Consider the following 11,018-nt stretch of genomic DNA (forward strand, 5'->3'; position numbering starts at 1 on the left):
ATATACCCGGCTTCGCGGCGATCGCTGCTCCGTTGGAACGTTTAAAGCAGAAGGAGGTAGAGTTCCGATGGAACGACGACTTCGAGACCGCGTTCCGTCAGCTGCAACGCGCTCTGGTGAAGCCCCCTATCCTCGTTTATCCGGACTTCAAGAAAAGGTTCAAACTTTACGTGGACTCTTCTCACTTAGCGGTTGAAGCGTGCCTCATGAAGGAGATCGATAGGCGTGACAGAGCTATCGCCTTTGCGAGTAAGATGCTGGTGGGATCTCAGAGGAATTGGATTAACAAGACAAGTGGCTCAACGGAGATAGAATGCTGGGGAATAGTGTGGGCTACGCGTAAATTTCGTTGCTACCTGGATCATGCGGAATTTGACTTGTACACTGATCATCAAGCTCTAACGTGGATATTTGGAGAAGAAACCCGAACGTCCAACGCTAAGTTGGCAAGGTGGGCGATGGAGTTATCACAGTTAAGATTCAAGGTATAGCATAAACCTGGGACGTCTAGAGGCCATGCTGATAATTTGTCGAGGCTGTATCACCGACCTGATGTCTCGGTGGTAAGTGTCATTCGAATGACTGATCTCCTGAACGACGGAGACGACACTCCTCCTGCTCAAGACGGAACGGTAACTCCTCTTGGAACGCTGGAGACTAACACGGGCGACGGTCTAGTCCAAGTCGGGGATCAGACTGGAACGGCTGCTCCCGCGGATGACGTTACTGAACCTGCGGTGGTGACGGAGCCTCTAACGCAAGTGGAGCAAGAAGAAGACTTGCAGGAGGGAGCCCCGCTTACCAATTCCTCGCCCATCGACGTTTTTGGTCTGGATTACGACAAGTTTGTGGAAGAGCAGGAACGCGTGCCATGGATGCGAGCACTGAGAGCGCTCCTGAAGGACGGAACGTTAGCAATCGACCCACAACTTCGAGTGACAGTGTTGAAGATGTCTCGGCACTACCTGATTCGCAATGGCGTCCTGATGCGTCTGGTGCACCTGGGAGAGCGCGCTGGTCCCGCTAGGACTATCAGCGCTCCTGCCGTTTCGCTCTTCTTCATAGTGACTGTCTTACACTACTGCCACGCCGACATCTTCTCCGCTCACCTTGGCAAGACGAAGACCGCAGACAAATTCCGAAGACATGCGTACTGGCACGGCTGGCAAAAAGACGTAGCCGAGTACGTGCGAGAGTGCTCGATATGTAATGGTGGAAAGGGCCGTAGGCCCTGGAGAGCGGAACTCATGCAGCGAATGCCGATTCAGGACCTGTCCGGACCGTTCTCGTTGCTGGTTGTGGATGCAATCGGCCCTCTAGTGGTCACACCTAGAGGAAACAAGTATATTTTGGTTTTCGTGGATTATTTCACGCGGTAGGCCGAGGCGTTCGCGGTCGAATCTCTGGACACGATCTCGTTTGTAAATGCGATGATTGAGGGGGTGATCTGTCGTCATGGAGTACCGGAGCGATTCCTAAGTGATCAAGGTTCAAACTTTACGTCGGATCTGGCTAAGCCGCTGTATGAGACCTTGGGCATTAAAGAGTTGTTTGGCGCCGCGTACCACCCACAGACCCAAGGTTTGGTGGAACGCTTCAATGGAGCGCTGATGGGCATGTTGCGCATGTTCGTGAACGAGACGCAGACTGACTGGAACGTGTACTTGCCCAGAGTCTTGTTTGCATACCGGACGGCCTATCACGAAGGTCTAAGCGACACCCCGCTCTTTAGTTTGTACGGTAGAGACCCTGTCTTGCCAATCGACCTAGTCGGGACGAATGAACGGCGCGCCGGAAGTAGCAAAGACTGGAAGAGCAATGAAGTCGCTGTTTACAGGCGTAAATTGTACAGTTCGATGCGTGACGCTCGACGACTCGTGGAACGTCAACTGCTCAAGGCCCAGGACCGACATGAGAAACAACTAGAAACCCAAGTGAAGGTCACGTATGAGGAAGGTGAGGCCGTTTGGGTGTATCACTTTTTCAGAGCTCGAGTTGGGGAACGCAAGACGAAGAAGTTGGCGTTCTCTTGGCACGGTCCGTACCGTATTGTCGGCCAAGTCGGGGAGAACGCCTCCAAGGTTGCAATTCCCTCACACCCCAGTAGAGTCGTCACTGTAAACGTGAATCGCCTGAAGCGCTTTCGTGGTCGGTGGAGTCGGCCGTTCGCAGATGATGTGCCGGAAACGTTAGAAGGGAACGCCGGCGACGAGGATGCACCTTTGCAACTGGAGGGTCTACCGGCTACCAGCTTTGTGGAACGCTTATCTATCGGCGGGGAAGAGACCGCGTTCACCGGGGTCTCCTCTCCGATTGTAGATATAGTTGCGAAGAGAGTCGAGAAGAATGAACTACAGTATTTGGTGCTTACCGCCACGTACGAGACTTTCTGGCTGTCGCGGGCCGCGTTAGCGCCCGATTTTGGCACGCTGATAAGCGCGATTGAGGGCGCCGATCGTCGACGGAAGGGTATGCCGGAGTTAAGAAAGAGCGCCAGGTTGATCGAGGCTAATGCCGACGTCGACGACGCAGAAATCCTGTTCTAACCGGTCCCCCAGTTAGAGAGAGAGGTGCGACTGACAAGTCGCGCCTCTGGGCGTTTAAAGTTTACCTTCTGACGCTGGGTGTGGTGTATTTGTATTTTTGTATTTTGGAACGCTGTCCAAGAGCTACTCTACCTGGTTCGACTATGGAGGCAGCGATTTTGGAACGGTGGGGCGGCGTCCTGTTGGAGGGCGACGACTCTCTTTGACTGTGGATGGCGTGGGCTGAGACCGTCACCGTGGACGTTAGCGTGGAGTGCTACGAGTAAGATTAGCCTTGGGTGGAGGCCGAAGGATTACAAGCGGCAATGTGTTGGTGAGATTGGGCGTGTGAAGAGAGACAATGCGTGCAGACGAGAGAACGTCCGATGGAAAACTAATTGAAAGGATGAGAAATGGAACGCTGAAATTAAGTGTTAGCTACGAGTGGAACGATTATGCGTTTTGGCGTTTTGGAACGCCAAAACTACTTGTGGGCGGACTTGTCGTCGGCTTCGTCTTCATCGGAGCCTTCCTCCTCTTCGTCCTCTGCTTCAGCTTCACCGTCGTCTCCTCCACTGTCTGCGGCTTCATCTTCTTCTTCCCCGGCCTGGGCTTCCTCGACTTCGTCCTCTTCCCCGGCCTGAGCTTCATCTTTTTCGTCTTCTTCTGCGGCCTGGACTTCTTCTTCGTCATCTCCGGGAACGACCGCCTTCTCCTCCTCTTCGTCCGGGTCCTCTTCGAAGTCGGACCAATCTTCGCGGCTGCGTTCCTTGCTGGACGGGAGTCGAGTCGTAGGGAGCTCGTAAGAGCCGTCCGCGATTTTGGGCGTCAGCGTGTCCTGGAGCTTCTTGATCTCCAAGTTGATGATCAACGACTTCCAAGGCTCCTCAGTCCTGGCGCTCGCCCACGACGCTTTCGGCTTCATATTGGACATCAGGTCCCGGCGAACGCGCGCCAGCGCTACGAGCGAAAGCCGGTTTGGCTCGTCCGCTGTCGGGTTCAACGCGTCTGTCGTTTCAAGATGGAGCGCAGATTGTCGTAGCCATACGCGTCAATCTTGGCAGGGTCCAGAGCGCTCTCCACCGTGGCTTGATACCTGTCGCGGTCGTGACTCTCCAAGTACGTCAAACTTTCGGCGCGGTGCCCCACGTAGGTAGAGCCTTCGCGGTTGGAACGCCCAGGCTGCCCGCCCAGCCAAAACATCTCGGGCTGTTGCTCCAACTTCTCGAGAAAGGCGTAAAAACCCCAAGTCTCGATGCAGAAGCTTGTGAAGGCGAGACGGGCCCGAACGGCGCGAAGTTTCCGCTTGCGACGAAGATTCACGGGTTGTCCGGACTCGAGGGGCGCGTGGAACGCCCACTCCCAGAAGGCGCGACGGTGGGCCATCCAAAACCGCCAGTGTGCGCGATAGACGTGCCGGAGCTCGCGTGGGTCGTACCAGTACGGACGACCTGTCCAGGGGTACGCCAAGCACCACGGCTTCTTCTCGGCCGCCTCCGCTTTGACGAGAACTGCGGCGACCGCCTTGAGCACGACCACCGGATCTTCGGCGCTCGCTTCCACCAGCTTTCCGTACTTGGACGACGGTAACGGGAACGCCTTCTTGCCCTTGTCAGAGCAGCGCTGCTTCTTTGGAGGCGGCTTGACTTCAGAAGAGTCGCTGCTGGCCTATCGCTTCGACGATTTTGCCGACGACTTCTTGGACGGCTTCTTCGCAGACGAATTCTCCAATGACTTCTTGGGCGGCTTCTTGGATGAAGAGGCTGACTTCTTGCCCGACGAGGGTTTCGCGGTCGACGCCGCCGAAGACACGGCAGGCGCTGTAACCGGAACGCTGGTTCCAGCCGGCGCTGGTACTACGACGACAGTGCCCGACAGTGACGCTCCCGCCTTGCCGTCTATGACGTCCTCTGCAAGCTGGTCCTACGACGGAATGCCAGTAGTTAGGCCGTTGCCGCCCAGGTGAGATCGCATCTCGGCCCAGAACTGTTGCTTCAGCAACGTCTTGGCGTCCTCTCCGGGCGTGCCGTGCTCGTCTCTGTCGAAAGCTTCCTCCAGGAAGGCCCGCAAGCGCGTCTTCTCCTTTGCAGTAAGGCGGGACGACATCGGCGTTGTGCTGGATACGAGGGGAAACGGAAACTGAAGGGTTTCACGGACCCCGACATTAGTGGCTGGTAAAGGACACGTGCGTGAGACGTTTCCTGGGAACGGGCGCTGATGGGGAACCCTCGACAGTTTCCGACTCGGAAGAATCTGACGCCATCTAGGACGCCTCATGGACGGGTCGGACGTGCGAGGTCCCAACGGTTCTTTCATTCGAGAATTTGCAAGATGACGGCGAGCTGGTCGCCGTGGGGCACGCTAACGGGTTGGGCGCTGGCTGCCGGCAACGTCAGCGAGGTAACGCTGTTGAGAGGTGCCGTGGTAGGAGTAATTGGCTGGGTTGTGACTACGCCACTACGCCGAGTCGCGTGGGCTTTCTCGGATAGTATGCTGGAGGCGTGTTCGTCTGCGTATTTCTTTGTCTACACGTGTGGTGACCGGTACTTGAAGACGGTCCGGGGTGAAGAAGCCCTGGTGCTACCTCCGCGTGCGTATGTTTGGGCACTGGTGACACTCTCGTTCCTGATACCTATCGCGGGCCTACGGGACGTTGAAGCTCGGTTCGGCATCGTGGGACGCCTAGTGCTGAAATGGAACGAGGCACTCTATCACACTTGCTGCGTCTTTATCCCCACCTTCTGTAAGTAAACTGGAGCGCTAGTTGTCGATATTTACGAGCAATTTATGAAGCTACGATCGCGGGTCTGGAGCATGCGAGTGATTTTGTGATTGGTTTTTACCTGTTGGTGTCGCTGCTACTGGCTGCAGTAGTTTACATGCCTCGGCTGGCGTATGAAGGTGTCGAAGGCGTGTTGTGTGGATGGATGGGTGTCGCTTTGCTGGTGCTACTAATGGATATCTACTGGGATTTTGCGAGTGAATGTGTCTTTGGGAAAGCTGCTGTTGTCTCTATCGGCGCCTACAGCCACGCTCGACGCCTGTATAGAAAGCCTCGATCGAGTGGAGTAACTAGTCACGATGTTAAGCGCGATTGGGATGGTCTGGCCCGGCGGATGGCGCGCCAAGAAGAGAGAGAACGTGCCAGTGTCATGCGATTACGGAGAGTGTGTGACAGTGGAGTGAATTCGAGGGACGAAGCCTTGGAAGGTGGCGTTCCCGCTAACAAGGATTTGTCTGTCCCTTCGTCTTCAAATGTCGCCTCCAATGGAACACTCGATGGAGTCGTTCCCACTCTTCATCCGGCCGGTACCGTGCCGCCTGGCTCGGGCGAATCTGCTCGGCGAGGGCACCAAGTCAAATTCGGGGAGAATTGTCACGGTATACGGCAGGATGAGGGACTCGACCTTCTCACCTAAGTATTCAGAAGCTCAACGCGTTTCAGGTGAAGCGGACCACGTCTAACCAACTGGGTCATTCGCCTCCGACGTCGGCGTTCCCGGCATAAAAAGGAGCGCCTGTCGACGGCTGATCTCAAGATCTGCAGTGGACCGCCACGGAGGAGGATCTGTTGAGCGGTAGGGGGCTGCTCTCTCTCGTGGACGTCAAGGAGAGCAGCTGAGTCGTGGTTTTCCTCTTTACCTCACAAGTAACTGAGAAGACAAGCAATATATTTGACTACGTAAAGAGTTCCTACGGTCGGTCTGCAAGATACACGACCCCGATCAAGGAGGAATACCGCGACAGGGTCACGAACATAGAGTTCAAACAATTGCGTGGGCAAATTTGTTGGCAATCATCCTGCGATCCACGATTCTAAAATGCACTTAAAACAACCCTATCAGCTTTGGAAAGAGTTAATAAGAGTTAAATCTTTCCGCACCACCAATCCACACACATTGGGTCTCATTGGCCCTGTTTGTGAACCAATGAAATTAACAAAAAGTCGTTTCTTAGCCAATACTCAATCGTCACGTCGATGACGTGTATCTATCGTTTTATGATCATATTTACCGTTTCAAAACGAAATGTGCGCTAACTACTTATAATAAACAGAAAGTTTTATTGCTATTACAATACGAAGAAACAGAGCAAGAGCCACCGGGATTGATCACCAACTAGTCCGGTGCTGGTGGAGTCACCGTACTGCGGTGTATTTGGAGACGTGGAGCGCGCTTTCGGAAGAAGAGAAGACACGTTTCTTGTGGTGGAGCAGCTTGAAGCCAGGCAAAGCTATGGCTCCGTAAGCAGGTAGAGAAGATGAAGAGAGAGTAAGAAGTTATTTGTAGACGTCAAAAGACGATGTGAGGTAGGTTAGAGCTGACCCACTGCAAGCAGGCTACCTAGCAGCAGACTTAAGATAATTGGTTTTAGGAGAACTACACTGGTACTGACTATTGCATAGTTACATCTTGACTAATAGATTTATTGAGACCTTTTGTATCGGATCATCAGCTTCCAGAGGTAGCTGGTACGATATGACACTATGTAAAGGTGCAACCATTGACAGCCTTCCTCCATCTTTGCATACTTTACACATCACAGAATACATTTAGTATTACAGGTCTGTGAAGATTCTCTTTGCAAACGCCTCAGGCTTCACAGTCGTCAGCCGAGGAATCCCCGAGTTAGCTGCTCCAACTTAGCCCGTTCAGCCTTGCTGTCTGGGAAAACGGACTTCGCGGGCAGGTCATGGTAACGATCTCGAGGACTGCTCGTTTAACAGCATCGGTGCTGGGCAGGCCATCATCAGCGCTGAAAGGCCTGGAGAAACGGAAGCTCGGCACTACAGCCAAGATCCGAGAGCGCAAGGAGAGCCAAGGTCCTGGTGTCGAGGTCAGCGTGGAGGCAGAGTGACCGGTGACCAGAGGGCGTGAGGCCTCGGGGGCCGGGTTGAAAAAGAGGATGATGGCCGCTGGGGTCAAGTCGAAGAAGGATGTTGGTGGCATGCTATCAGAGGCCCTTCGAGCCGCCATGGCCGAGATCACTGTAGCGCCTGCTGATACAACAGCCACAGTGAGTAGTGTAGCGTCGTGCAGCTCGCGCAGTGGCGCTGGAGCGTCGGTGAGTGGGCCGACAGAGCATCTTGCTGCTGCCACGGCAAATTATTCTCATGTCATTTTATCGAGGTACGATAGTGACATGGGCTCAACCTCTTTGCGCCACCGACCAAACCGTACCTCAGATCTTGACGGAGCAGCAGTTTGCATGTTTGATAAAGCCAAACATCACGAAGAGGTAGAGCAGGCGGCTGGTAGAAAGGCCGGGGTTCTCGGAAAGTCCAGATTACTACCACCGACCAGAGTGTCACTGCTAGTGCACAGATACCTTCTGTCACGGGTCTGGCCGCAGCCACCGAACGTGCAGATATTGCCCACCATTCTGGCCACTTTCTGACACCTAACTCGAATCTTATGATGAAATGGATTATCCGATATACGGCAAGTACTACTGCAAGCAAAGTGATGGTCACAGCTGACTATTCAACTACATCAAGGATCTGGAGCGTGGCTCGTATCAATGATCGCCGCGATTCTCCTCGTGATCCAGAGTATCGTGTGTTGTGGGTCAACCGTGTCGACGCTACTATCAGCGCACATGGGAGCCTCGCCTGGAGTTGATGGACGATGATTTCGCTGAGGAGTTGGACATCGTGGATCCCTGGAAGGCTTCCGATGTGGAAAAGTTCAAACACTTCTGGCCTGAGGACGAATACGGTAAGCGTGCAATTGGTGCTGATGATCGAGGCCTATACATGTTCAGTGCATTAAAGCGTGCTGCCGAGCTTGCTCGGCGACCGGACATCGCGGCGCAAGATGATATTGATACATTCGTTGCAGATGAACTCCGATAGCGTGGAGTGGACCTCACACGGGGTACTTCGTGGAAGATAGTCCTTCGGTTCCTGCGTCGACTTAGAGATGCTGTCCGTGATTTTATCTTCAAGGTCATCGACAAAGACAACTTCACCATAGCTGGGCGCTGTGGATCACGTATAGTGGAGGAAGTGCCTCTCCACAACGGACGTTACTTCGTTGTTGCGTACAACCATAGCCTCGTTGGACACGCGATCGGGCTCAGAGTTCAAGGGAAGAAGGGCAAGATCCGACGAATTTTTGACTTGAAGGATCCCAAGCCAGTGCCGTCGGCGATGGATTGGATCCCGTTCGTTCCCTGCATTCGTCCTTTCATTGTCTTCAAGAAGAAAGTAGATGGATAAAAGTCGGTAGAGATTTCCGCGGGTTTGCCTTATCGATACAAGCAAATTGTGTCTGCATGGATGTTGAAAGACATATGCCTATTAAAATTCGGTACAAGACCGGGGAAACCTCGGCGAGGAGAAAACCTTAGTGCGAACAAAAGATAAAACCCAGTGGGAAAAAGGCTAAATGAACGCAATTTAAGTTCGCATGCTACATGCATTAGTGTTATTCTCGTACACTATACGGAATGGCTCATTGTATAGCTTCAAGGGAATGCATCCTGAGCTTGGCCTTTAGTTCTCTGAGCTGGTGCTTGTCTTAAGCCTTGGTAAAGATGTCAGCTATCATTTCTTTCGTATAGCAGTAGGTGACGTTGAATTCATGCCGCTCTACTTTTTCTTGTACAAAACAGTATCGTACGTGTATATGTTTGATCGTCCGTGAAGTTCGGGGTTGTAGCAGACTTTAATGCAGCTCTGATTATTCTCGTACATGGTGTTTTCCTGCGTTGTAGCAAAGCCAAGTTCTTTGAGGAGAAGTTTGAGGAATATCATCTCTTGCATGCAGTGGCATAGGGCGATATATTCTGCCTCTGCTGTAGAGATATCTACAGCATGATGCTTTCGTGAAAGCCATAAGATAGGACTGTCTGTAAGCATTGTCACGTATCCTCCAACAGAGATTCTCGTGTCGGGACAGTTGGCTTAGTCAGGTTCACGGTAGACGGTCAGTTGATTGGCTAGGTTTTCCGAGGTAATATCGGTCGAGCCTCCCAGAAGAAGACCGTATTATTTCGTCCGGATAGATACTTTAGACCACGGATGACTGCTTTTCAGTGATTCCATACCTGGATTTGCTAGGAACTGACTGACCTCTCGCATGTCAAATGCCATGTCGGGTCGAGTCCCGACCATTAAGTACACGATGCTGCCTACGGCTTGGCGACACGGAATCGATTTCATCGCATCTTTCTCTTGCTCTACTGCTAGGCTGGCTGCTTACGGAGAGGGTGGTGCTTCATTCTGCAGGTGCTGCAATAGGGTACGGAATGTAGTCGCTGATCCGGTCAACGACCTTCGTAGCGTACTTGTGCTGGTGGATAAATATCGTTCGATTCTTACGGTCGTGTTAAATGGACCAGCCGAGTAAGTACTTCACCTCCCCTAAATCGGATATAAAAATCGCTTTTATAGGGCTGATTTCAGCTCATTGACGAGTGCTGGTGCTTGCGCAATGATCCGTAAGTCATCGACGCCCACTGCAATGTAACAGGTGGTGTCACCATAGCGCGTCGAAAGACAGATCGATCTTTAATAAGTTTCAGGACCCAAGACTCTCTACGAAGGCTGTCAGGGTTTGGTACCAGACACGAGGCGCTTGCTTCAGCACGTATAAGCTCTTAACTCTTTAAGACCTGAGGTCGATTTTGGCAGGGCCTCCAAAAATGTGATCAATAAGATTACCGTATTTCGCAATTTCTACCAATGACTAATGGTCATTTATTATAGTGGTATCATTCTGGTCGAGTTAGAGTCCCAAACTGGGACTCTTAGAAAATAGATAGACAGGGCACGACAGAAGGGACCGGCAAACGTTCTATAAATGTATATACAGCCAATCGTATGCTTACGCTAGAGACCCTTCCAGGGACTTTAAGGCTTAGGTCCTAAAGGGTTAAGAAGTTTGCACACTGGGTGCTCTTTACCCGGGATTTTGAAACGTTCCGGTTGAACCATGCTCTTTCAAGTAGCCATTTCGGAAGGCGGTCTTAACATCCATTTGGTGAACTTCAAAGTCGAGAAGAGCTGCAATAGTTAGAAGTACTCTTAGTACCTCCATCCTGATGACAGGAATGAATATCTCGTTGTAGTTGATGCCATATTCCTTTGATCACAAGACGCGCTTTAAGGCGGTCAATTTCGCCAGTGCCGGTATACTTGACAACAAAGATCTATCGGCTACTTAAAAGCTTCCTTCCTTTAGGAGGGGATACCAAACACCCAAGTGTGATTGTCCATGAAGGACTAGTATTCCGATTTAGCTGCTTTATGCCACTGGTTAGCTTGTAAAGACTTCATTGCTTCCCGATACGAAGTGGGCTTAGACACATACCTAATAGCTAGTAATTTTTACAGTAAATGTTGATGCTGCTCCTCTTCGTGTATGTCTTTCTCAGAGTTGAGGTTTATGTCATTGGCTTCCTCAGAGCTATCAATGGCTTCCGCAGAGAGGCGGTGTCGCTTAGGAGTTGAATGATGCGGAGGATCAGAGTCCGTCTCCGTTCGAAAAC

At 52.2% G+C, this 11,018-nt stretch overlaps 3 protein-coding genes across 3 annotated transcripts; 2 read left to right on the plus strand and 1 right to left on the minus strand.

Annotated features, from left to right (window-relative positions):
* Nucleotides 1–3,353: 3,353 nt before the first annotated feature.
* On the minus strand, nucleotides 3,354–3,911 carry PITG_12199 (uncharacterized protein; the record flags this gene model as incomplete). The annotated part of the gene is made up of 4 exons (XM_002900768.1): nucleotides 3,354–3,369; nucleotides 3,437–3,533; nucleotides 3,574–3,581; nucleotides 3,649–3,911. 4 exons carry the CDS (start codon nucleotides 3,909–3,911, stop codon nucleotides 3,354–3,356), a joined length of 384 nt encoding a protein of 127 aa, XP_002900814.1.
* Nucleotides 3,912–5,780: 1,869 nt separating this feature from the next.
* Nucleotides 5,781–6,147, plus strand: PITG_12200 (uncharacterized protein; the record flags this gene model as incomplete). The annotated part of the gene is made up of 2 exons (XM_002900769.1): nucleotides 5,781–5,906; nucleotides 6,073–6,147. 2 exons carry the CDS (start codon nucleotides 5,781–5,783, stop codon nucleotides 6,145–6,147), a joined length of 201 nt encoding a protein of 66 aa, XP_002900815.1.
* Nucleotides 6,148–8,280: 2,133 nt separating this feature from the next.
* On the plus strand, nucleotides 8,281–8,914 carry PITG_12201 (uncharacterized protein; the record flags this gene model as incomplete). Its single annotated transcript, XM_002900770.1, has 3 exons — nucleotides 8,281–8,358; nucleotides 8,416–8,733; nucleotides 8,864–8,914. 3 exons carry the CDS (start codon nucleotides 8,281–8,283, stop codon nucleotides 8,912–8,914), a joined length of 447 nt encoding a protein of 148 aa, XP_002900816.1.
* Nucleotides 8,915–11,018: the final 2,104 nt, after the last annotated feature.

The sequence above is a fragment of the Phytophthora infestans genome, genomic scaffold, assembly GCF_000142945.1.
Source record: "Phytophthora infestans T30-4 supercont1.24 genomic scaffold, whole genome shotgun sequence".
Lineage (NCBI taxonomy): Eukaryota > Oomycota > Peronosporomycetes > Peronosporales > Peronosporaceae > Phytophthora > Phytophthora infestans.